Source organism: Rattus norvegicus, chromosome 1 (assembly GCF_036323735.1).
Source record: "Rattus norvegicus strain BN/NHsdMcwi chromosome 1, GRCr8, whole genome shotgun sequence".
Lineage (NCBI taxonomy): Eukaryota > Metazoa > Chordata > Mammalia > Rodentia > Muridae > Rattus > Rattus norvegicus.
Genome location: NC_086019.1, coordinates 94285225 through 94310956, shown reverse-complemented (window position 1 = coordinate 94310956; position 25732 = coordinate 94285225). Strand labels below are relative to the sequence as shown.

The following is a 25732-nucleotide window of genomic DNA, read 5'->3' as shown; positions in this document are numbered from 1 at the left end:
AACCCTGAGATTCTCAGAGCCAAGAGCCAGTTTTTCCTTAGGGCGAGCACAGGTCTCGGGCTGCGAAGGATTCTGGGAAATGTAGTCCAGAGCAAGAAAGCAGCGGATCCTTTCGGATTCTTCTCAGTTGCAAGTTGCACCCCTAGGCTGTGATTGCCAGGCCGCGGGGAAGCCGCTGCTACAGAACCCGCCCAAGCCCAAGCTGATCCCCGTGCCGCAGCGCCGCACCCCTACCCGAGCTGTGGCCACTCTCCCGGCTCGCACACAGAAGGCCAGACCTGCCCGGCGAGCCGCGGGGCCCTCTGGGAAGTGCTACCCTGCGTCTAACGGACCCAGGTTTGTGCAGCTTCTCCCCCAGCCTAGTAGTGCTGGGCGGTAGCCTGGGGGCTGTGCGCCTTGGGCGGCGTTGGGTTGTGGGATCGCGGCCGGTGGCCCGGCTCCGCGGTGAGTCCCCGGAAGCCGTGAGCCCGGAGGCCAGAACTCTTTGTGCTGGGTGGGAGCCCGGGCCCTGTAGAGCCAGCACGGGTGTGGATGGAGGACGGGATGCCGGGGCTTTGCAGCGGCCGTGATGCGACTGTAATTTGCTCGTCATCCTTTATGTCCCTTTACGAACATGGGTACACAAGTGATGACTGAGATAATGAATGGATGAATTAATGAAAAACTCTGTGAGTGGAAGTTAAGCGGGTAGGATTGTGCGTGGAGATATGTGAAGATCGCGTTTGAACGAGTGCTACTTTTAGCCGTTTATAATAATTGAAAATATTTTTATATGAAACATCAGTATCCCCAGCACTTGACTATTTTCGTATTGACAAGCTGTCTTGTGTACCTGACAGGCGAAGTTCCTTTGCCTTGCTGTCCCAATTCCTTTCCCCAAAAAGCAAGATACAGAAAAGCACAAAAACGAAAAATTATTCAGTTCTCCTGACAAATTTACTTCTTTACACTTGTTTGAGTGTGAACACATGCATTTATGTGCTCATATAAAGAACGTGGTTGCTTAAAAGAGCAGTAACATTTATTCTGTTCTGAAACTTACGGCTCCTATTTAACAATTGATATTAACATATCGACATTAATAATTGCATATACGTTCTAAACTGGCGCGCGTGCACACACACACACATGCACATATATATGTCTCCTGAATAATTTCTGTCTTCAACCTCTTGAAGCTGTAAACTAAGTACATGAAGAGCGATTTGACCCGGTTTCCCCCTCCCACCTTTCCTCGTTTCCCCACTCCCTGCAGGTAGGCTTTTAGAAGTGGAATTGATGTGGTAACAAGCATATCCCTATTAAAACCTCCCAAAATCTGAACTCTTGTTCCCCATGTGAAGTTCTAGCATCCTACAATATTACTGAAATAATCAATGCGTCTCCGTTAATATTTCAGTAATATTGGAATAGAGATACACCCTAGATAGCAAGGGATACTGTAACAGTAATCTTTACCTTCATAGTTATAAAATAAAATTTAAGTTTGCAGTGAGAGACCAAATCTTTTGGGTTCAGACTCCGTCTTAGAGAACCTGACCTGAGGTTGAACTTCAAGTTCACTAACAGGCCAGTACCTGGCACCAGTTTCCAGGTTACCCCCTAACAAGACCTAATTCTAGCACCAGTTTCCAGGTTGTTCCCCAACAAATCTGCACTCCCAGGTTACAAGCCTGCCCCTGACTTGTCACTTCTTATCAACCACCAGTTTGTTGGGGCCTGGAGAGATGGCTCAGTGCCACCTTAAGAGCCATAATCAGATGTGTACCAGGCTAGATACCCCCTTTTTGCCTCTATAAATGTTTGCCTGAAACTAGGCTCGGGGCTCCACCTTCCTGCTGTGTCAGGGGTGGCAGGGAACTCAAGCTGGTGACCCTAGTGTGATTGCATTGGATTCAGCTCCTTGGTGGTCTTTTGTGGGGGTTCACAAAGGTCTCATGGCACAACAGCAGTACTTGTTACCAAAATCAAGCATTTCAGTAAAGATCTCTTTGGTGATTTGTTTTCTAAGGGAGTGTTCTGTTTTCAGCTTTCGTTGTCAGAATTCTTCCTGCGCTGAGGAACCTTTTAGAAGCTCAATATTTACTGAAGGTTGGACATATATCAGTCAGTTGTTGGTGCGCTGGATCCTGCAGTGAACAGAGGAATCGGCCCCCTCTCCCTCGGCTAATCAGGATGCCGACGTTGCTGTGGAGTAGATAATAAAGTGAGTGAACATGAGCCATATCAAATGTTGAAAGATACTAAGACAAAAAGGCAAAAGAGGAGGCTGTTTAGAATTAGAGATGGGTGGGGCTGGGGATTTAGCTCAGTGGTAGAGCGCTTACCTAGGAAGCGCAAGGCCCTGGGTTCGGTCCCCAGCTCCGAAAAAAAGAACCAAAAAAAAAAAAAAAAAGAATTAGAGATGGGAAGTAGAGTCTGGACGGAGGTCCAGGGAAGACAGAAAAGGGTCAATAAGGTGACAGGAGGAACAGAGTGAGGGACGCATATGACCGAGGAAGGGTTATTCCATAGAGGAAGGATGCAGCTCTTAAGGTTCCGACGTCTTCATGCCTGCTCTGATGAGAACACTGGCAGTGACTAAAACAGCAAGGAAGGAAGGAAAGATCAGTAGAGGGGGAGAGCAGAGGAAGTGGGACTTTATAGACCACGGTACCTTGAATGAGAAGGGAGGTATTTTGAACATGTGAATAATAATATATCCGCTTAGTGGCAACTGGCAACTTTCGCTGCTCTCTGGTGACACCTGGAAAAGGAATGAAGAAGGGGCAGGGGCAGAATGAGGGAGGGAGCAGGAAGACCAATTAGGAGAGCCTTGGAATAGGGGAAACATGTTGGAGATCCAGACCAGCAGTAACGACTGACGGGTGGTACACTGGACACAGAGTAAAACAGAGCTGCGGTGGGTGACTGCAAGAACGGAGCCAGCACGGGACCGTGACAAGCTGGCACAGAGTTTGTTTATATACTGCACATTTGATTCTGTTTTGGTTGTTATTTGAGACAGGCTTTTCCTGTGTAGTCTTGGTTGTCCTGGAACTCGCTCTGTATACCAGGCTGGCCTCAAACTCAGAGATCTGCCTGCCTGGGATTAAAGGCATGCGACACCACTGCCTGGCTAAGAACTCAATTATTGAGAATGGAGGAGAATCTTCCTCGAGGAGAAAATGAGGTTCGGTTTGGGATCCAGTATGTGACATTCAGGAGACCTGGGGTGGGGAATTACCATCAAAAATGATACTGAAGGGTTGGGGATTTAGCTCAGTGGTAGAGCACTTGCCTAGCAAGCGCAAGACCCTGGATTCAGTCCTCAGCTCCAAAAAAAAAAAAAAAAAAAAAGATACTGAAAACCACAAGAATGAGTGAGTGAGATACTTAAGACAGAAAAGGTAGCAGTGAAAGACCCACTGGGGGTCACTCAAACATGATGTCTGGAGAATCAGTAAAATTGATCAACAGAGACTAGCTAGAACAGTCAGAGGAAACTAGGTCAATGTGTTACCCTTGACAGACACAAGGAATGAATCTATTTTAATGAAAACTGTGTCAACATACAGAGGGGGTACGGAAGACTGAGAAAGATGGTGCATTGAATTTAGTAACATAAAATTCACTGGTGTCTCGGAAGACAATTTCCTTGGTTTATGGAACCAAGGAGAATGAGAGAAGGAAGACGGAAGAGATCAAATGCAGACGTCTCTTTTTTAAAAATAATTATTTATTTATGTATATGAGTACACTGTAGCTGTCTTCGGACACACCAGAAGAGGGTGCCAAATCCCAATCTAGATGGTTGTGAGCCACCATGTGGCTTCCAGAGGTTGCTGGACCTCTGGAAAAACAGTCAGTGCTCCTAACCATTGAGCCATCTCTCCAGTCCTGCAGACAGCTCTTAATAAATCCACCCCCACAATACACATGCACAAAAAAAGGTAAATATGAGCAAAATATACTGGATGAAACTCGCAGAGAACTAAGCAGACATGAGAGAGATAAATGAATGTTCTTTTTTTTTTTTTTCTTTTCTTTTCTTTTTTTTTCGGAGCTGGGGACCGAACCCAGGGCCTTGCGCTTGCTAGGCAAGCACTCTACCACTGAGCCAATCCCCAACCCCTAAATGTATGTTCTTATGTAGTCAGAGTCTGTAGGATCAGGGGTCAGAGTGTCCTTAGCTTGGGAGATGATCATGTTAGTAGAGGGGAGGAGGAGGAGAAAGAAGAGGAGGAAGAGAGACAGGAGGAGGAAGAAGGAGAGGAGGGGAAGGGGAGGGGAGGAAGGAAAGAGGGGAAGGGGAGGGGGAGAAGGAGAAAGAGGAGGAGGAGAAACTAACAGGGCAAGAGACAAGCAGCAGAGCAGCTGTGCTGGTGAGAGCTTGTAATTCTGTCCACACTTCATAGTGACTAGAGTGAGGGAAGCCCCAGCCTGTCTCAGCCAAGAGACTGGTTAGAAAAACTGGGTCAAAGCCTTGTATTCATGAATGAGTTGTATAGGCACAATGCCCATCTTAGAGTAACAATATTAACTTCAAATTTTGTATCAATATAAGAAATTTATACCAATGAAAACCTTAAATTTGCATCAGTATATGAATTCTGTACCAATGTAAGAAATTATTACTTCAATTTTCACCAATTGCAAAGATTTCTACCAATGTAAAATTGTAGCTACACGGTGTTTTGTTCAAGAATAAAATTAGTAATCCATCCTATCACCCCTGTTCACAATTATGACCATTTCCAAATTATCCCTTAAAATGGCAACCTATCTATAATTTATACAATAACCATAACCAGACACCCAAACCCAAGGGATCAAGAGGATGACTTCACAACTTCTTCCTGCTGTATAGGGGTGACAAAAAAATTCTTTAAAGGGGTGGGGAGGTGTTGTTGTAAAAATATAAAAAATAAAATGCTGTCTTTTATCCCCCGCTAGGTCTGTCACCACAGTACCCCAAGGTATCTGCTGGATATCTTGCCAGAAGCACACATTCCAATTCCGTGGCGGCCCAGACTAGCCGCCCCACACTCCATTACACTTAAATCTGCACATGAGAGAACACACCACACAATAACCTTTGATCCAATTGATAAGATATAGTTGCCCACTTAAACATACAAAGCCCTGTACACATCCACCCCTTAAGAACATTCATAACAACCTGTAAATACACAGAGTGGAATCTTAACATCACCCGCCATGTTGTCCTGCCACAGCTTCTCTCTCTGTCCCTCCAGTCTCTTCCCCCTTTCCGTTCCAGTCTCCTCCTCTTCCTTCAAACTTCTCTCCCACCCATCCTTCCTTCTCATCCAGTGACAGGCCTCCTTCTATCCTGTACCTGCCTCACCTGTATTTTACAAATTCAATGGGGAGAAGGTTCTTGTGAAGTCACCTGAGTCCTGAGTATGCAGCCAGCCTTGGGGCAGTGGAATTAGCATCAAAATACAGAAAACTCCAGGGCAAATCACCTTAGGGAGGAGTAGGAAAATTAGAAAAATTGGTTAGACTTGAGAAAGCTAGCTTTAGCATCTGTTGTCCAGTCTCTGTCTGCTTAGAAAGCTCAGGGCTTGACTGAAGCTCTGACTGGATCTGTCTGAAAGGTTGCATGCACCAAGGTCATCAGGAATGGCCAGCTATTCCTGAAGCTGTTCTGGGAACAAGTCTCTGCAAACAGCTTCAGGAGGCAGGGAGCTGGAAGAGCAGGTCATTTCAGCCTCCCTGAGGATGAACCTTGTCAGCTGCACATTCTGCAACATAAGAGTCTTAACAAACAACATTTTAGTACTATTAAGATATTCGTGGGGCTGGGGATTTAGCTCAGTGGTAGAGCGCTTACCTAGGAAGCACAAGGCCCTGGGTTTGGTCCCCAGCTCCGAAAAAAAGAACCAAAAAAAAAAAAAAAAGATATTTGTATGGGGGACTGGAGAGATGGCTCAGTGGTTAAGAGCACTGACTGCTCTACCAGAGGTCCTGAGTTCAATTCCCAGCAACCACATGGTGGCTCACAGCCATCTGTAATGGGATCTGATGCCCTCTTCTGGTGTGTCTGAGACAGCTACAGTGTACTCATATACATAAAACAAATAAATACATCTTTAAAAAAAAAAGATATTCGTATGGATTGCGCAAGGTGCACAGATGAGTTTTATTTCTTGTTTGGGCAGGGGAAAGGCAACCATCCTTTTATCAATTGTTTATTTATCAATAAACAATTGTAATAACTCTTCATACCATGTGAAGGAAGGCACGATGAATCTTAAAGATTCCACATCCAACAAGATTTATGGTGTAATTTTAGCTGAAGTTTTGTCTAGAGTCTTTTTTTTTTTCTTTTCTTTTTTTTTTTTTTAAAGATTTATTTATTTATTATATATAAGTACACTGTAGCTGTCTTCAGATACACCAGAAGAGGGCATCAGATCTCATTCCAGATGGTTGTGAGCCACCATGTGGGTGCTGGGATTTGAACTCAGGACCTCTGGAAGAGCAGTCACCACTGAGCTATCTCTCCAGCCTGTCTAGAGACATTTTTATGTCTAAGCCAGTTACAGGGCTGATCCCACGTGGAGGAATCAAGGTACCTGTCCTGTTTAATTTTAGAATCTTTTGTTTCTGTAGCCAAGGTCTACAGGGGGTCTTCCCTTGTTATATCTGATCCATGTCACTCTGGAAGGGGTCCAAAGCTGCCTTTCCTTTCCTGTTAACACAGATACAGAGTCTCTTTCCCAAAATAGCACGTCCTTAGTCCAGTAACCAGAAATCACTAAGGGCATAGATTTAATTAATTCAGTAGCTTGTCCTCTCTCCCAGAGGAATTTTAGTATAGCTACTAAACTCACAACCATACACGTTTTGATAATTAAAACAATTCAAAGCAATTAAAACAATCTAAACAAGTATTATTATCTGTTGAGATAGTGCTCCTCCACCATCTCCTGCCCCGACCTACCTGAGATCAAGGCCTAAGTTAGTTATTCATTTATATACTCAAACTCTCCCTTCTATGGAGATTAACATCTCCATGGTACATATGTCTCTTTTCTCTTTATATAATTTGAATTAACATAAGCTTCTAGTATCTGAGGTACGTTTTTTCTTCTTACCCTCTATTCTTGACCTATAATTTAAGATCAAAATCCTTAAAATATTTATTCATCTATGCATTTAACTTTAATTAAATTCCCTTCTACTTACTGTAAAAGCCTGTTTCCAGGCTCTAAATTTGTCATACCAGGCTAAACGATCCCAGAAACCCCATGTACACCATATTCAGAGATCCTGAGAGCTACCCTGGCATAGACTTTTAATGCATTTTTCTCATCCATTCTCCCTTCTATCTCTGTGTGCCTTTGTTTCCTTACATTTGAGATCAAAGGCCTGGATCTCTTTGTTCCATGTATATTTAAAAAAAACATTTAAACAATTACCATTATACTCCCTTCTATCCTTGAAAAACAATTACATCAAATTTTCATCCATCTCTATTCTTCATTTATCTGGTTGTGAGAGGCAGGCAGCGTCTACCGTTTGTCTCCGCTGGACTTTGCAGCAGCCTGTCTCTTTGCACAGCAGGGGCTCCCAGCGCCTCTGAGCCCAAACTCTTTGTATAGTTCTGAACTGTGGGAAGAAATCCCCATGTTGCTCTGGAAAAATCTGTAGCCTGGTAAGAAGCCAGTTCTCCCCAACTCCTGATCTGACATCATGGCATGTGTGTATTACATCTGAGAATCTCTAAATAATGTTTAAATGTGGGTTCTTGCCTACCACATTGTGTGCCATGTATAGCAGTGAATTGTTAATCTGCTTTGAGCTCCTGGGAGGTTGCATATGCTGTGCACCCACCCAAGAGCTCTGGATTCACGAATGGAAGACACATGTTCAACTTTTATGTTTTGATATGCCTGGACTAGCTCAGTGGCTGGACAGTTCCTGAAGCTCCCCCAGGCTAGCACACACTCCCCTCCGGTATTCCTGAGCTAACACTTTTTAAATCTAGATTTCATCTCTGCTGCCCTGTTTCCTTCTGGGCAGCCCTCCCATGGGGCCACTTTCCCTTTGCATCTTCCTTTCAGTCGTCTCAACCTCCTCTCTTTCACAGCGTGGTCAGTTCTGCACCCTCTCGTGGCAGAATTCTTTCTTTCTCTCCCCTGTATATCTTGCCAAGGAATCCTAAAAGTCCTTCCTCTTTCACTCTGCCCAGCCATTGGCTGTTGCCTCTTTATTGATTAATCAAAAACCAGTTGGGGTCAGGGACCCCCAGCTCCTGGACATGCAGATTCTCGTGTGATTTTGGGGGCTGAATTAAGACAAAGCACTAGAACCAATCCCCAACACAGCAAAACATTGTGCCTGCGTTCCCCTGTCCGCACCCCAACGTTCTGTTCTCTGAACTTGTTAGAATTGTGACCAAGTCTGTCATCAGTCTGTAACATTCCTGTGCAGTTTTACATAAAACACTTCTCCTTTGGGCATTCCCTTTGTAAGCATAGTACTTGTGCGTCATGTGTTTGCTATTACCTCAGAGGTTGTTTTCCACTGTTTTGCATTTGTGTTTAGAAAGTGTCTATTGACACTTGGCTCACTGATGTTTCCTCTTGATTTGTGGATTCTACTGAGCAGCACAAAGACGGTCCCTGTTGCTGTTCAAATGGTTGTTGTTGTTGTTTACGGCACCCATTTCTTTCCTGGTTTCCATTTCTTTGTTTTCCCTAAGCCTCTAGTTTTCCATTAGAGATCTCAACATACTAATCATGGTGTTATAAAACTCATTTCACAAACTTTACTGTCCCCTTTCATGAGAATTACTGTGCTAGGTGATGAAACATCGAGTCCTACAGCAGTCCACTCCATAAATGCTTCTGCACTAGAAAGCCTGACACACCTACAGATAATACTGGTGCAGAGTGGTGAATGCCACAGTTTGGGAGTTTAAGGGATACAGGAGTGTAAGTACAGAGAGGAGCATCCCAGCCAAGAAATGAAGTAGTTTTAACTTAAAAACAGGTTTTGGTAAGGGAGAGGCAGGGTTAGTTGGAAATCAGGAGATGGCTTCTGGGCTTGGGAGCAGGATGTGTGGTGACTTTTTGGGGTAAGTGCTATATGGTTTTTTTTGTTTTTTTTTTTCTGTTTTTTTTTTTTCTTTTCTTTTTTTTTTTTTGGAGCTGGGGACCGAACCCAGGGCCTTGTGCTTGCTAGGCAAGCGCTCTACCACTGAGCTAAATCCCCAACCCCAGTGCTATATGTTTTAAGAAGGCATATCATTATGGGTGATGTTCAACTTCAGGAGTGAAAGACAAGGCCAGTGAGGCATTCAGAAATAAACCTATAGAATGAGCTACTGAACAAACAAGCAGCAGAGTGTTTTATAAATATAATTTAGAAGCATTTATACTATTTTATATGTATGTGTGCCGGCTTGTATGTATATATATGTCCCGTGTGTGTGACTGATGGCCTTGGAGGGTATTTCTAGCCCCTGGGGCTGGAGCTGCAGGCAATGATGAATGCCCAGTGTGGGTGTTGGGGGCTGAACCTGGGTCTTCTGCAAGAAAAGCGAGTGCTTTTAACCACTAAGCAATTTCTCCAGCCTCAGTATAAAATTCTTAATTAAATCATGGTTTTAAAAAATTAACTGGGGTTGGGGATTTAGCTCAGCTGTAGAGCGCTTGCCTAGCAAGCGCAAGGCCCTGGGTTCGGTCCCCAGCTCCGAAAAAAAAGAAAAAAGAAAAAGAAAAAATTAACTTTGAGAAGGGTATTGTTAAATTAGGGATGTTTGAATATACATATTTAAAAAATATGAGTATATGTATCTTAGTTGGGATTTCATTGCTGGAAAGAGACACCATGACCACAGAAACTCTTATACAGGAAAACATTTACTGGGGCTGGGTTACAGTTCAGAGGTTCAGTCCATTGTCATCATGGCAGAAAGCATGGCAGCGTCCAGGCAAGCATGGCGAGGGCAGGCCGGGTGCTGGAGTGGGCCAAGAGTTCTACATCTTCATCTGACAGCAGCAGAAGGAGACTGTCTGCTGTAGGCAGTCAGTAAGAGGTTCTGTGGATCCCACTGACCATGCATGATCATGTATATGAGACCTCAAAGCCGTGCTTCCGCGATGTCACCCTTCCTCCAATAAGGCCACACCTCCTAATGGTGCCGGTTCCCACGGGGCAAGCACATTCAGACCACACAGTGGGTATATGCATGTCATAGAGGCTGCTCACAGAGGTCAGAAGAGGGCATCAGATTCCTAGGAGCTGGAGTTACAGGCAGTTGTGAACCACCTGAGACAGAAGAGCAGCCAGTTCTCTTCACCACTGCGCCGTCTCTCCAGCCCCATGAACGTACAGATTTAATTACTGTACCAATGTTCAATGTTTTTGGTGTAATAGTGCCATTGTGTTCACAGAATTTCTTAGTTTTAACAGACACAAGCTAGGAATAAGAGCGAAGTTCACCTGGGCGATGGCTGTGCACGCTTTTAATCCCAGCACTCAGGAGGCAGACGCAGGCGACTCTCTAAGTTCGAGGCCAGCCTGGTCTGCAGAGCAAGTTTCAGGACAGCCAGGGCTACACAGAGAAAACCCATCTTGAAAAAGAAAAGTAAAAATGAGTACAAATTGAGGGGAATTTCAGTAAAATACATACAAGTTCCTAAGATATCCTAGAGGGAAGGAAGGAACTGGTAAGCTATTTTAGGAAACACATCCCTCCCTTTTAACATCCTCTGCAGAGGGATCATTGTCCAGTCTGGCTAATGTGTTCTCTTTCCTAATGCTCAGCAAATGTAGCTCTGAATAAAGACGGATTTATATTCATTATGAATGCTTAAGGCCTACACTCAGCCTTATTTCCTACTAGCTCTTATATCTTAAATTAGCCCGTGTATATTAATCTATATGGCTCATTCCTTACTTCTCCTTCAGTTCTTCCTTGTCTGACTGGTGAATCCTCTCACAATGGAGACTTTCCCAGAGTTCCTATCTCTGCCCGGAAGCCCCGCCTATTCTCTCCTCCTTTGCTACAGGCCATCAGCCTTTTATTAAACCAATAACAACACCAAAGTCCACTGCATTCAACTCTCTGAGGGCACAGAAATCAGCATTTGAATAATACAAAGACAACCTTTATACAGTGCACAAAGAATCACCCCTACTGATTGTCTTAGCTTTAACTGTGACCGGAACAAGCCCTCTCGTCCTTGAGTTGCTTTTGTTTTATCACAGTCATAGTTAAAATAGACAGTGTTAAAGTCTGGGGCTGAAGAGAATGGAGGTGGTGTGAAACCTGAACCGAGCATCGAAGAATGAAAAAAAAAAAGTATCTAATACATGTAATTGGAATCTCCGAGAAAAGGAGAATGCAGAAGAAAAAAAATGTTTGAAGACATAATGGTTGAGGTTTTTCCAAAATTAGTAAATCATAGATTGAAGCTCGGTGAACAGCAGGCAGTCTGTATACCCAGCATACATCATGAATATCATATCAAGACCTGCCAGAAACAGGCAAAGGGGAAAATCTTGGAGGCAACAAGAGAAGAAAACTTCCCTACTTCCAAACAAGGAAAAGAATTACATTAATAAGATCCTATGATCCCTGCACCAATGGCCCAGAGGCAGAGGTTGGAGGGCAGGGAGGTCACAGGGTCGGGGAGTAGACGAGGGAGGACTGGGAAGTGATGGTGGAGTACATGATGTGAAATTCCCAAATAATGAAAATATTATGTTGGAAAAAAAGACATTATGTAAACAAGATGAGAAGAAACCTTTCTAGGATCACAGAATGAAAAACAAAATTCAGTAGATAGCAAGCAAAACTCCCTCAAAAATGAAGGAGGACCTGGTGGGGATCCTGTCAGTGATTTGATCAACCCTCATCAGAGAAGCATCTTGCCGTTGATGGACGTTGCTACAGAGGCCAGCAACTGGACAGCGTGCACAGGGTGTGAGGCTCAGCCCCTACCGGGATGCCTTTCCCACTCCCTCCACTTAAGGGCTGGCCGACGAGAAGGCAGAAAGCCTGGAGGTGATGGAAAAGCACTTCCAGACACATCTGGGCTGATGCACACAGGAGCACACAGTGCGGGTGACAGCACGCAGAAGAGCTGCACAAAATGTTGTCAAGCCAGAAAAATCTCATCACGGAGAAGCAGAAGTGAACAGGGAGTCCCACCCTACCCAAGAAGCTGTTTGCAGTTGATACCTGCTGGGAGAGGGAAGATCAGTGTTGTGCAGTGGATGGCACCAGATGCATTAACCACACTTGAGGGCAGGCCTGATGCTCGCAAGGAGTTGAATGACAAAATGCACTGTGGGGTATTAGTTTCTGGTTTGGTTTGGTTTGGGTTTTTGTTTGTTTTTTAAAAGATTTATTTATTTATTTATTTATTTATTTATTTATTTATTTATTATAAGTACACTGTAGCTGTCTTCAGATACACTAGAAGAGGGCATTAGATCCCATTACAGACAGTTGTGAGCCACCATGGAGTTGCTGGGATTTGAACTTAGGACCTCTGGAAGAGCAGTTAGTGCTCTTAACCGCTGAGCCATCTCTCCAGCCCGGGTTTTTGTTTTTTAAGACAATAAGTGAAAATAAAGTTGGGTAGGTAAGCAGGGAGAATCTGAGGAGACTTGGGGAAGGGGGAAAATATGATCACAATGTATTATATGAAAAACATTTAATTTTTATATTTTATTTTTTGTGTTTTTTTTTTTTTTTTTAAACAAGGCCTCACTATGTAGCAACTCTGGATGACCTGGAACTCACTGTGTACACCAGGGTGGCCTTGAACTCACAGCGATCCACCTGTCTCTGCCTCCCAAGTGCTGGGTTCAAAGTTGTGTGTCAATACACCTGCTGATTTAAAAAAAAAATCACAAAAGTGAAAGAGGGGCCCAAGCATAGTGGCACGTGCCTTTAATTCTGGTACTTAGGAGGTAGAAGCAGTTGGATCCTAAGTTAGAGGCCAGCTTGGTCTACAGAGAATATTCCAGGCTAGTCAGGGATAGATACACAGTGAGATCCTATGTAACATTTAATACCATGATACATGTATGCAGGAATTTAATTTGGCAGCAGTTTTTCTTTTTTTCTTTTTTCTTTTTTCTTTTTTTTTTTTCCGGAGCTGGGGACCGAACCCAGGGCCTTGCGTGGCAACAGTTTTTCTTAAGCTTAGCTAATTCCCAAATAACGACACAGAGAGACTACTATTTGTTTACAAGTTAAAAGCATAATAACTAGGCACTATACCTCTACTCTAATACTGTAAGCTAATCTGGCTACCTCCCAGCCAAAATCCCCAAGATTTTGCAAGCATTTTAGTATTGGTCTTGTTTTGGGGGCTTCAAATGAGTTCTCCCAAGATGTCTTCTCTCACCTTCCTTGTGGCTGAATCCCTCTTACTCCTCTCCCTCCCCCTCCCCTGGCTGGCAGAAGTCCTGCCCTGTTCTCTCCTCTGCCCAGCCATTGGCTGATCAACTTTTATTGACAAGTCAGAGAATAAAAGAGGAACAACGTTTACACAAACTTGAAACAGGAGATTCTTAACATAAGCCTTACAATGCCATGTCTGGGATTGAAACCAGATAGTGGGATAGAGAAATAAGCATTTGAATAACAAAAGGATAATCTTTACACCGTGCACAAAATGTGCCTACAAGCCTGCCTTCAAAAAGAAAAAGGAGAAGGAGGAGGAAGAGGAAGAGGAGGAAAAAGACAGAGGAAGTGACACTGGGAAGATGGTAGAGTAGGAAACCTTCCAGCAAATTTATTTTATTTTTATTGGAAACAACTAGATAGCATACTGGTACCCAGATATTTCTTTCTTTATAAGGAATTCAAGGAGAAGTTTGACACACCAGCAAGAAGAAAGGGTTCAGTCAGGGACTGTGGGAGATTGGGAACAACCGCAGACAGAACTTCCAGGGTTCTGGAGCCCCTCAGAAAAGGAGGCACGCAAGGAAGTGCTGTAGCTGGAAGCCCCACCATGGGGATCGCCCAGAGGGGTTATCCACAGTCCACTGGAGGAGGAGAGCAAACAGTCTCTGAAGAGGGAGAAGCGGACCTGCTAGAAGGCTCCCCTGAATGTCTTATGGAGACAGAAGACCCAGAGGGGCAGATAAGGAAGTGTCCACCCTAGAGGATGAGAGGCCCCTCTGGCAGGTAGAGGGCAGCACACCCTGAGCCAGGCTCTGCCTGGAGCCTCCTACCTAAGGAAGGAGAGGCAGCCAAGGGTGAGCCAGAGAGGCTTTGATCCTGGTGCTCCTGGGGAAAGTACCCGTGGCCATTGCTTTTTCCACCGTCCCTTGGAGATTGGCCTGGCTCTCATCTCCCAGCTCCATTCATACCCCTTTGATCGGAGTCAGAGCAGAACCTGTGCTGTCTGGGATGAGATGACGCCATTGTGTCTTTCTGTTTACATCTTTAGGCTTCCGCTGGGGGCCTTGTCAAGGTTCTCCAGGAGAACAGAACTGTCCATGGGGTTTGTAGAGTAGCTTACAGGTTGTGGTCCAGCTGATCCAACAACGCGTGTCTGATAATGGAAAGTTCAGGAATCCAGTAGTTGCTCAGTCTGTGAAGCCGGATGTCTCTCTCGGCTGGTCTTCAGGACGCGTTGGGATCCTGAGGAAGGCAGCTCTGTGCCAGCGAAGGAGTGGACTTGCTAAGTAAGAGCAAGAGCAAGCAGGCAAGAAGTGGGAGCATCCACGTCCGGTCTGAAGGCCGCCAGAGAAGGTGTGGTCCAGATCAAAGATGGAGCTTCCCACATCAAAAGATCCAGATGAAAAGTGAGCCTGAGCTGCTGTTTCCACCTTCCGACAGCTCTCCCTGACAGCACTCTAGACTGTAGGTGGGGTTGGGGCGGGTGTGGACAGGATAGAGCTTAAACACCAGGGCGAGGACCTGGGACCTGGCAGGGGAATCCTTTTCTTGAAGGAGGAGAATGAGAGCACCATCTCTTGACCGCCTGTCCCCAGTCCCGTATCTATTTTTCTGTCTGCCTAGATTGAGAAAAAGTAAGTTTGTGAGAGACGTTCCCTTGCTCAAACCCCTGATCATCGACAGCACCTATTCTTTTTCTTTTCCCTACGTGTGTGAGCCTGTGTGAGTGTGTATGGACACGTGTGTGCAGGTACCCAGGTTTTCCCTATGTGTGTGAGCCTGTGTGAGTGTGTATGGACATGTGTGTGCCCAGGGAGGCCAGAAAAGGCCATTGGATCCCTGGCCTCGGAGTTGGAGTTACAGGCATTTGTGACCCGAGGGTTGTGGGTAATTAGTGTGGGTCTTCAGAGCAGGCTGGCACATCTTAGTTATTGAGCCAACTTTCAGCTCCTTACTCCACCTTTCTAATCATGTAATTAGACATATCTAATGCCTTTCTGTTTTAGATCTCTTTTTTAGCCTATGGAAAATAAAGACTTAATTCTCCTACCCACGGATACTTCTGGTACACAATACTTACTAACAAACATTCCAATTATGGTGACACATCGCCTTTCGTTAAATTCCCATTTAATGATCTCTTTTATAAATGTCTCTAAGACAATGCTCTAAGACAGCCTGAGTGCTTAGCAGTTTCCTAATTGTCCCAACCCCGTGCTCTCAGAGGTGTGGATAAAGTCCTGAGCACCCCCACCCCCACCCCGAGCCCTCACAACTCTTGTTCCGCACACCCCGCTCTCAGCTCCACGTTATCCTTTGTGATCCTGATGGCTCTTGGCTCCTCGGCAATGTGAATATTGTGTACTTTCTGTTAGAGTCAAGAACGAGTATTATAGGAGAACTTTCTCGGATCCTCCAGCAGCGTCAACCATGATTTAAAGCTTAGGCCCTGGCTCATCTAACTTAACCTGACTGTCTTGCCCATGACCCGCCTCTTGGCGAGCTCTATACCTTTCCGCTGTGCTCTGGTTCACCTGTTCCCCTACATCTCTGCTTTCAAATCTCTGGCTTCTGCTTTCTTCCCCTGATCCTTCTCTCTGCCTAGAAGTCCCGCCCCCTACTTCCTGCCCAGCTATTGGCCACCAGATCTTTACTACAACCAATCAGCAGTGAGACAACCTCTGATGCAGTTCTAGATTGCCTTTAGGCAGGTGAGGAAGGACGAATACTTCGAAAGTGGAAAACCTGGTGCTGAGTCAGGACAATACCAGAGTCCTGCCAGCATTTAGCTCTCTGCCGGTACAGTCAACGGTTGAAAACACAGAGATGCACCCTCACACGATGTCAAACACAGACTGTAGTTGTCAATACAATTCTCTGAAACCACAAAGACAACCGTGCTTTAATGACTTCTGTTCTTTTTGCCAGCTCAGCTTGCTCAGGACGTCCCTCCCTAAAAAGAAGAGGAAATGACCGAGTCTGAGGTAAATATTAAACGTTCTCTCATCCTCTGCTTCTTCTACATGCAGTTTAAGGACCCTACCGTAACCCAGGCAACACATTTAGAAGGTCTGTACACATCATTTTTTTTCCCCTCCAGAGCGAGTAGCATTAGCAGATTAAAGCTAAGGGAGAGTTTAATAAATGTGGCTGTTTTATGAAGTCCGGTCAGAGAGATTAAAGCTGGGTCTCAAGCAGTTCAGTGGTGGGGCCACGGACCTCCACATGGCTAGCACACTCTCCCCTCCCATATTCCTGAATTTTTTTCTTACTAAAACCTAATCCTGCCCGCCGCCCTGGCCTTCAGCCCTCCTAGGCCATGATCACTGGCTTTTACATGTTGGCTGGCTCTCTGTCCTGCACTTCTTATGCCCAATCTTTCTGTCTCCCCAGCAGAGGGTCTCCTACTTCCTCAATCCCCTTGCCCCCAAATCCTAAAGTCTCACCTCTGTCTCCCTGCCCAACCATTGGCAACTTTATTTGCCAGTCAGAACCAGCTGGGGGCAGGAACCCTCAGTGCCTCACATGCTAAATTCTTGTGCAATTTTGGGAACCCATGATGCAAGCTTTAAACCGAATCACAACACAGCTCAACCCTGCAGAGGTTTTAGAGGCCAGAACACGAGCTGTGTGCAAGCTGTGTGTGGCAGTGTATGGCTGTAATCTTTGGGTGGAGAAAAGAGAAGCAGTTTAATTCATCCTTAGCTACATAGCATGTTCAAGGCCAGCCTAGGTAACACAGGATCAGAGTAATGGTTACCTCTGGAAGATAGACGGTTACTTGAGTAACTGGGAGTATTGAAGACATCTTCATTTGACTTTTGTTTAGTGAGTAACCATGTCATAAGTTATAAAAATGTCAGTTATGAAGACCTCCCTCTGTTGACTTATTGAATATAACCCTCATTTCATGGCGTCTTTAACTCAGTTGAGGTAAACGCTGAAGGATGGTTTCCTTGACCGAGTTTCCACATCTGCCAGCTTTTTACACCTCTAAGTTCTGCCTCGGGCAGCTTTCAAAGTGAACTCACTGTGTAGCCAGTACAGGGTCAAGAAATAGAATTGCTGACCAGTGAAGTGACTCCAGGAGTAAAGGCCCTTGCCACCAGACTGAAGACTTCTATTCGATCTGGGCCCATGTGGTGGACAGAAGGAGGGAGGGAGTCCTATCATCCATGTGCTCCGCCTGTATCAGGCTTCATGTCCTTAATACCATGCTTACCAGATTCCTCCACGTTAAATTGTTACATTAATTGTAGCTCAGCTTCTCTCACTCACCTATCAAACGAACAAGCTTCTATTCACAGTTATTGTTGACGTGCACTTAATTGGCTTTATTTTTAGGAGATTATAAATATAAAAGATGTGTAATTTCTTATAAATGCCAGGCCGTGCATAAAGTCCATTGTTATGGAAAACCATTTTCTAGAGGGATTGTCCACAGTGGTCCTGTGTCTCACAGTGCCCAGGCACCCCAAATAACCTTTTCGAGTGTTGTTAGTGGCTTATTTTGCACCAATAGGGATTGAGCACAGAACCCTGCAGCGATAAATAGTAAATCAAACGTACCAGTGGACCACATGTTATCTGTGGGGTATTTTCCTCTCAACCAGCAAAGCATCTCAACCCGACTCGCTAAATTTCCAATCTCCATCCCACATCGCTACCAGCTACTCTCTGAGCCTTGTGGTGATCTCGCCTCCATGGCTATCCCTAGAAGTGACAGTCCTTCTAGTTCCCATGGTGAGGGTTGTCCCATTCAGCCATCCACCTGCTGTGGTTATAGTCACAATTCCCAGTAACCTGTTAAAACCAAAACTCACGAAGCTTGTAATTTATCAATCAGATTTATATCAGTAAATTCTCACTCCACAAAACACCCACACAATGAACTCAGAACCAATTGATATTGATATAAGCTGCCCACCCAGGCAAGACAAATCGTCCTATAAAAATCCATCTCTTATGAAATATAGCTACCTGTGGCCACTTAAAGCCACACGGATCTGGGTCTTCCTTCTCTGCCTCCATCTAGGTTCCTCTCCTCCTCCTTTCTCTCTCCCCTCCAAAACTCTGTGCTTGCCTCTCTTTTTCACTGTTCAATCACAGGCCTTGCCTTGTCTTGTGCACACAGACAACAATCCACAGGACCCCATGCATGAGCACTAGACTGCTGAGTTAGGAGCAGCCCCCATTTTTTTTAAAGGGATGTTATGTGTATGTGTGAGCCTGTTCCGGTGCCCTTGGAGTCCAGTGGTTCTCTGGAGCTGGAATGGCAGGTGGTCATGAGCTGCCTGACACGAATGATGGAACTGAACCTGGGCCCTCTGTAAAAGCAGCCAGTGCTCTTAATCACTGAGCCATCTCTCTAGCCCTATATTTAAAGCTTGCCTTTTGAACATAATATGGCCTTGTTTGTTGGCAAAGGAGAAGCTCAAAATTTGTGTACATAAAATCATATTCTTTTTTTTTTTTTTCGGAGCTGGGGACCGAACCCAGGGCCTTGTGCTTGCTAGGCAAGTGCTCTACCACTGAGCTAAATCCCCAACCTCAAAAATCATATTCTTGAGGAAAACAAAGATGGTGGCAGCGGCAGTCACCCACTGCTGAGGAGCTCTGTGGAGTGTGGGAGAGACCCATGGAGGCCCTGAAGGTGATGCGGTGGTGGAAAGGGAATATGCAGAGCCCGCAGTAGCTCTGGAACAACTATGGAGGAAAAGGCAAATGTAATGGGAAGATGCTTCTAAAAAGTGGACTCATGACATTGGAAAGATGATGGGGTTGGGGGTGGGGGAGCCTACCCCCCCCTCCCATCCGAACCACCACTCTCTGTCTCCTTAGAATACAAACAAGCTATCAGGGATTATAATAAAGTGTGATGTGATATAATAAAGCGAAAACTAACACATCAGAGTAGGACAAACCAGACAGGAGGAAAAGAGCCCCAGAAGAGGCACAGGAATAGATAGATGCAGAGCCCTGCTCGTTCACACACTCACGGATCTCACAGCAGGGCTAAATGGAAAACAGCCTATACCCGGAGGGAATAAAGGGCAAAAAGAGAGCAAATATATCAATAAAATAAAAATAAAATCAATCCCAGCAGGTGCGCAGGTGAGTTGATCCCCGAGTTCAAGGCTAGCCTGGTCCAGTAGGTAAGTCCCAGGAAAGCCAAGGCCAGGGCTACACAGAGAATCCGTGTCTCAAAACAAAAAATCTGTGGCACAACATGAGACACGGACCCTCCAAAGATGCTGCTGAGTCCGTTTTCTGTCGTCTGTGTACGGCTGGGCGTGCAGCCTACCGCTCAGAGAGAGCAGTTTGTTTCCACAGTGATGCTACGGGAGAATTTATTACTACATCGATACCACTGATTTTCTCAGCTTTTTAAATTTATTTCATGTCAGTTTAAGTTTGCATATGAAATTTCATCCCTGTTCTAAGAGTTTTCAACTGAATGATGGTGCCTCTAAGGGATGGATAGTGACTTTCTGAATCTTGTTTGTATCTGTTACTATGGCTCCCTTCCCATCCGTTCTGGTGGTGATTCTGTCCACAGAGGTCTGATGTGCTTTCCCTTTCTAGTGTCTCGGTTTGGCTTTTCTTCAGTGTTTCTGGATGCCACGACTGAATTCCTCTTTCATGCCCTATGTCTCTGTCCTTATAGCATTCAGCTCTCTCTCTCTCTCTCTCTCTCTCTCTCTCTCTCTCTCTCTCTCTCTCTCTGTGTGTGTGTCTGTGAGGGTGTGTGTATGTATGTATGTGTCCATGTGTGTGTATATAGGAGTGTGTGTGTGTGTGTGTGTGTGTGTGTGTGTGTGTGTATTTAGAGTCTGGGACAGTAGCATCCTAGGCACTGTGATTACTAGTATGTTGGGCTGGATTGAAGCTTCCCTTCCTGACATGTTGAATCCATCATGACAACAGGCAAGGCTGAAACCTCCCTAGCACACTGTGTTCACCAGGGTAACAGGCAAGGCTGGAGTCTCCCAGGTATGCTTGTTCATTGGGTGTAATTTTATAGCTGAACAAAACTCTACCATATATACACGCCACTGGCTCTGTTTTCCAGTAACTGAACATAAACTGACAATTCGCTAATTGGAATGACGTTTGCTTCATTTTGTTTAGAAAATGGGCAATGCTTTTTGTAACCTCACCTTTCTGAATTATATCTGGACAAGGCTTGTTATGTTTTCCCTACACCATTAAAATGGATAACCTGAGGTTGTGTATTGTTACAGGGACTAGTGACGTTCAAAGATGTGGCCATTGATTTCACCCCAGAAGAATGGAAGCAGCTGGATCCTACTCAGCGGAACCTATATCGGAATGTGATGCTCGAAAATTATAACAACTTAATCACAGTTGGTAAGACAATGGACTTTCTGTAAAACAGATGGAATTTTGAGTGTTGATAAGGATGCCTTGAGATGTTGCTGTCCCTGCTGCAGCTTTCAAAGGAAAACCTCTGGTGGTATTTGAGGGACGACATCCTCAGAAGTTAGTGCGCCTGGCTTTCCCAGGCCCACAGAATCCTGGGTTGTTTTTGTTACTGCTGTGTATACCCACACCAATGTCATTTCCCCCTCAACAGGCCCGCCACTCTCCAAACCCGATGTGATTTTCAAGTTGGAACAAGAGGAAGAGCCATGTGTAGTGGAGAAAGAAGTGTTAAGGAGACGCCGTCCAGGTTAGTGGGAGGGAACCAGACAGGTGAAGCGAGAGGACCAATAAAGGATTGGTTTGAGATGTTTCACAAGGTAGATTCCCAAAGCACGCAGTAACAGTTGAGTGTTGCGAACTCTTTGAAACCAAGATGTTACTTCTTTTTTAAAAATTGTTGGGGTTGGGGATTTAGCTCAGTGGTAGAGCGCTTGCCTAGCAAGCGCAAGGCCCTGAGTTCGGTCCCCAGCTCCGAAAAAAAGAAAAGAAAAAAATTGTTTAAGCACGTTTTTTATTTATGTACACACACATGTGGGTGCATGTGTGCTATGTTCACGTGTGGAAGTCAGAGGATAAGTTGTACAATCAGATTTGGGACATCAGGCTTGATGGCAAGTGCCTTTACTGCCTGATCCAAGGTGTTATTTTTTCAATACTATAGTATGTGCGTGCGTGCGTGCATGCGTGTGTGTGTGTGTGTGTACGAGTGCGCGTGTATATGCATGTGTGTATGTGTGTGCAGATATGCATGTGGAGGCCAGAGGACAACCATATTCTGAGGTTTTGAGAGTTAGAATTGCTATCTTTATGGCAGCACACAATTGACCTTGTAACATTTTTCTTTTCACTGTTGTCCATGTTGTATTGAGACAGGGTCTTACATAGCCCAAGTAAGCCTTGAACTTACAAATTCATATTTAATTTGAAATTACAAATTAATATTAACTTTCTTTTATGTAAAACAAAGGTAATTAAATTTCTAAATACCTATTTTATTACCAAAGTAAATATTTTTAAGATTACATTAAAATAGGAGATATGCATTTGAATTTGTTTACTTGTGGGAACATGATTTTCAAGTATCCTTGGTATTTCGATATTGGAAGAGAAACCACCAGTGATGTTTATTTGCTGTCTATTTTAGGAGAGATTTTGGGCATTGATGAACACCAGAAAAACCAGAACAGGCTCTTGAGACAAGTTCTCAAGGGGACGGTGGTGACTCACGAAGCCGATGAACGCCCTAAGAAGTTCGCAAATACATTCTCTCCAAACTCAGACTCCGTTCCTTCCGGACACAATCTCTGTGACCCTGACAGTGTTGGAAAGCGTGCAGAACCGGATTCTGGCGATCCCGGTAATGCAAAGCAGCCGTCGCCAGAGGAGCGTTTCCAGGAAGATGATGCGGAGCAACCATTTCACAACAGCTCGCCCCATTTTGTGCTGACGCCCTTCAAGTGCAATCACTGTGGAAAAGGCTTTAGTCAGACCCTGGACCTGATTCGACACCTGAGAGTTCACACTGGGGGGAAACTGTATGAGTGCCATCAGTGTGGAAAAGGCTTTAGCCACAAGGAGAAACTTATTAATCACCATAAACTTCACAGTAGGGATCAGTGCTATGAGTGTAACGAATGTGGGAAGACTTTCATTAAGATGTCAAATCTCATGAGACATCAACGAATTCACACCGGAGAGAAACCATATGTGTGCCAGGAGTGTGGGAAATCCTTCAGCCAGAAATCTAATCTCATTGACCACGAAAAGATTCACACTGGCGAGAAGCCTTATGAATGCAGGGAGTGTGGGAAATCCTTCAGCCAGAAACAAAGCCTTGTCGCACACCAAAAAGTTCACACTGGGGAGAAGCCTTACGCGTGCAATGAGTGTGGGAAGGCCTTTCCTCGGATCGCTTCCCTTGCTCTTCATATGCGCAGTCACACGGGAGAAAAACCATATAAGTGTGATAAGTGTGGAAAAGCCTTCTCTCAGTTTTCCATGCTCATCATACACGTGAGAATCCACACTGGTGAGAAGCCGTACGAGTGCAGCGAGTGTGGAAAAGCCTTCTCTCAGAGCTCAGCACTAACTGTGCATATTAGAAGCCACACGGGTGAGAAACCCTATGAATGCAAGGAATGCAGAAAATCCTTCAGTCATAAGAAAAACTTCATCACCCATCAGAAGATTCATACTCGGGAGAAGCCGTATGGATGCAATGAGTGTGGCAAAGCCTTTATCCAGATGTCAAACCTTGTCCGGCACCAGAGGATCCACACGGGAGAAAAGCCTTATCTATGTAAGGAATGTGGCAAAGCCTTCAGCCAGAAGTCAAATCTCATTGCTCATGAAAAAATTCACTCTGGAGAGAAGCCCTACGAATGTAACGAGTGTGGGAAAGCCTTCAGCCAGAAGCAAAACTTCATTACCCATCAGAAAGTTCACACGGGAGAGAAACCTTATGATTGTAACAAGTGTGGGAAGGCCTTTTCTCAGATCGCTTCCCTTACCCTTCATTTGCGAAGTCACACGGGAGAAAGGCCTTATGAGTGTGACAAGTGCGGGAAAGCCTTCTCCCAGTGCTCACTACTCAATTTACACATGCGAAGTCACACAGGCGAGAAGCCATACATATGCAACGAATGTGGAAAAGCCTTCTCTCAAAGAACATCCCTCATTGTGCACATGAGAGGCCACACTGGCGAGAAGCCCTATGAATGTAACAAGTGTGGGAAAGCCTTCTCCCAGAGCTCATCCCTCACCATACACATCCGGGGTCACACGGGCGAGAAACCCTTCGACTGCAGCAAGTGTGGAAAAGCCTTCTCTCAGATATCTTCCCTTACACTTCATATGAGGAAACACACAGGGGAGAAGCCCTATAACTGTATCGAGTGTGGCAAAGCTTTCAGCCAAAAGTCGCACCTTGTCAGACACCAGAGAATCCACACTCACTAGAGACTAGTGAACACTGTGAACATGAGGACTGCCTTCCAATGAAATGAACACCTCACAGCACACTACATGATCAGTTCTAGTACTGACTGTTGGAAAGCTTTGTGAAGAAGCCATGCGTTTGTTAGAGAATTCTCCCTGCGATGACCAATTGTATGAGAAAACTGAGAAACTTTGAACAAACACCATTGACATCAGTATTCTCATTCAAATCCGAAAGAAAATATCTGCTGTGAAACAACGCATTGGAGCTCCTTGCCAGTGTACTAAGCAAGAGACAGAGATTGGAAAAAGCAGGCAATATGGGACCATGGGAAGTAGGTGCTGTATGATAATGTGTCAGGAAGAAAGGCTGAGGGAAGTAGGTGACATGTGCACAAGTTAAAAACGTGCCGACAAATGCAAGAGATCACCTGAAAAAGCAAGTCAGGAAATTATGAGTTTAAGTACCCTTCCAATTCTCTTTCTTTCCTTCCATGAAGAATTTACATGTCAGTTGCTAAGAATTTCCTGATCTGATTTCAGAGTAATATGGCAAGGGAAAGGACCATGAATAGCAAAAACAAAAAATACAACACAACCCTACAAAAACAAACAAAACAACAACAAAAAAAAACATTTTTTTTTGACAAAACAGCTAGGGAAGATGTTCACTCAGTTCTAGATACTAAATTATTTAACGTTTTTTCTTTTCTTTTTTTTTTTTTTACTTAAATTCTTTTGAGTGAATAAACTAGTGGAAACAAATTGAAATCCAAGACTCGGCAATTTTCTGTATGCGTGGTGCTACTGAAATCATTGGAATAAATCCAGCCTGTTCAATATGTGTACAAGTCATGTGACCCAAACATGTTACTTCTTAAACATGGATACACAGAATCCTTCAGGCTGGTGAGACGGCCCCGCTGATACGCTGATACGGTGATGGCTGCCAAGCCTGATACTCCCTACAATGATCCCCGGAATCCAGATGGTGGATGGAAAGAACTGACTCCCACAGTTGCCCTCTGACCTCCAATGGCACGCCATGGCATGCATGTACACACACACACACACACACACACACACACACACACACACACACTCCAGATAGGAAAGGTAAAATCATAAAACCATGCTGGAAATAAAGTAGAATATGTTGCTTTAAAGAGCATTAACAAAGCCCTACAAACACGGAGCAGGCTATTTCCTGCTAGTGTAGTGGACTCAGGAGTGTCCACGCATGTCAGCAGAGATTTACCTCTAAGTGCGTGTGGATTCATGGCTTGGTTTGCTCTAAACGATAAGTAATATTGCCATCAATGCAGTGATAGATCAACATGTTTATTTCTATGATAGGACACTATACTTTATTTAAAAATATACCAAATTTACATGTAGTTACTTGGATAGATCACAGTATGTTGAGAGGAAGAACCAAAATACTCAATTAAACATGGTAAAATAATTGTAAGTTGATTAAAACAGTTCAAAGAACAGCATTGTCTATTGCTCATGGTCCATTTATAATGCTAATTGCCTTTGAGGATGTAGAAGGTTTTATGGGAGTTGTTACATTGATCTGTAATACTTCAATAAAAGAATAAAAGCAAATATAGTGTTAACCAGTCTGGTCATCAAACTAGTTCTGAGGCTTTAAAGGGTCTTGTGTTCAGTTGCCGATGATCACTTGCCTAAGTCAAACGGGTGTTGGAATCACGGGCTTATGGGATCCATTTTTAAATAGCGCGTGTTATTTTACACCTAATCCTCTTTACACGAGCCTGACTTTAAGATGTTTTTACTCTGTAACGGTTGGATCGGGGATGTTTGCCCCAAAGACTCGTATGTTGAAAACTTGGTCCCCAAAACAACAGTGTTGAGAGGTGATTTAGTCCTGAGGCTTCTGACCTCTTCAAAGTTGAATCCACCTACAGATTCCTAGCTGATGCCCAATGGCGGGAGCTGTAG

General features: G+C 44.6%; 1 protein-coding gene across 4 annotated transcripts; it reads left to right on the top strand.

The window, feature by feature from the left end:
- The first annotated feature begins 60 nt into the window (after positions 1-60).
- Zfp74 (zinc finger protein 74) lies at positions 61-25386 on the top strand. Of its 4 annotated transcripts, none has more exons than XM_006228711.5 (6): positions 61-336; positions 2030-2206; positions 16310-16365; positions 20626-20752; positions 20979-21074; positions 21972-25386. In XM_006228711.5, the coding sequence occupies exons 3-6, from the start codon at positions 16351-16353 to the stop codon at positions 23783-23785; spliced, it is 2052 nt and encodes a 683-aa protein (XP_006228773.1). In that variant the 5' UTR covers positions 61-336; positions 2030-2206; positions 16310-16350; the 3' UTR covers positions 23786-25386. The 4 variants fall into 4 exon arrangements, with proteins under 4 accessions (XP_006228773.1, XP_063125179.1, NP_001258268.1 ...); XM_063269109.1 differs by having other exon boundaries at positions 110-336; positions 16315-16365; XM_063269106.1 differs by having other exon boundaries at positions 334-444.
- The last annotated feature ends 346 nt before the right edge of the window (positions 25387-25732 follow it).

Coding starts and splice junctions, on each gene's coding strand:
- Zfp74 (XM_006228711.5), top strand. Junction 20,753..20,978: donor TAACAACTTAATCACAGTTG/GTAAGACAATGG, acceptor CCCCCTCAACAG/GCCCGCCACTCTCCAAACCC. Junction 21,075..21,971: donor GTTAAGGAGACGCCGTCCAG/GTTAGTGGGAGG, acceptor TGTCTATTTTAG/GAGAGATTTTGGGCATTGAT.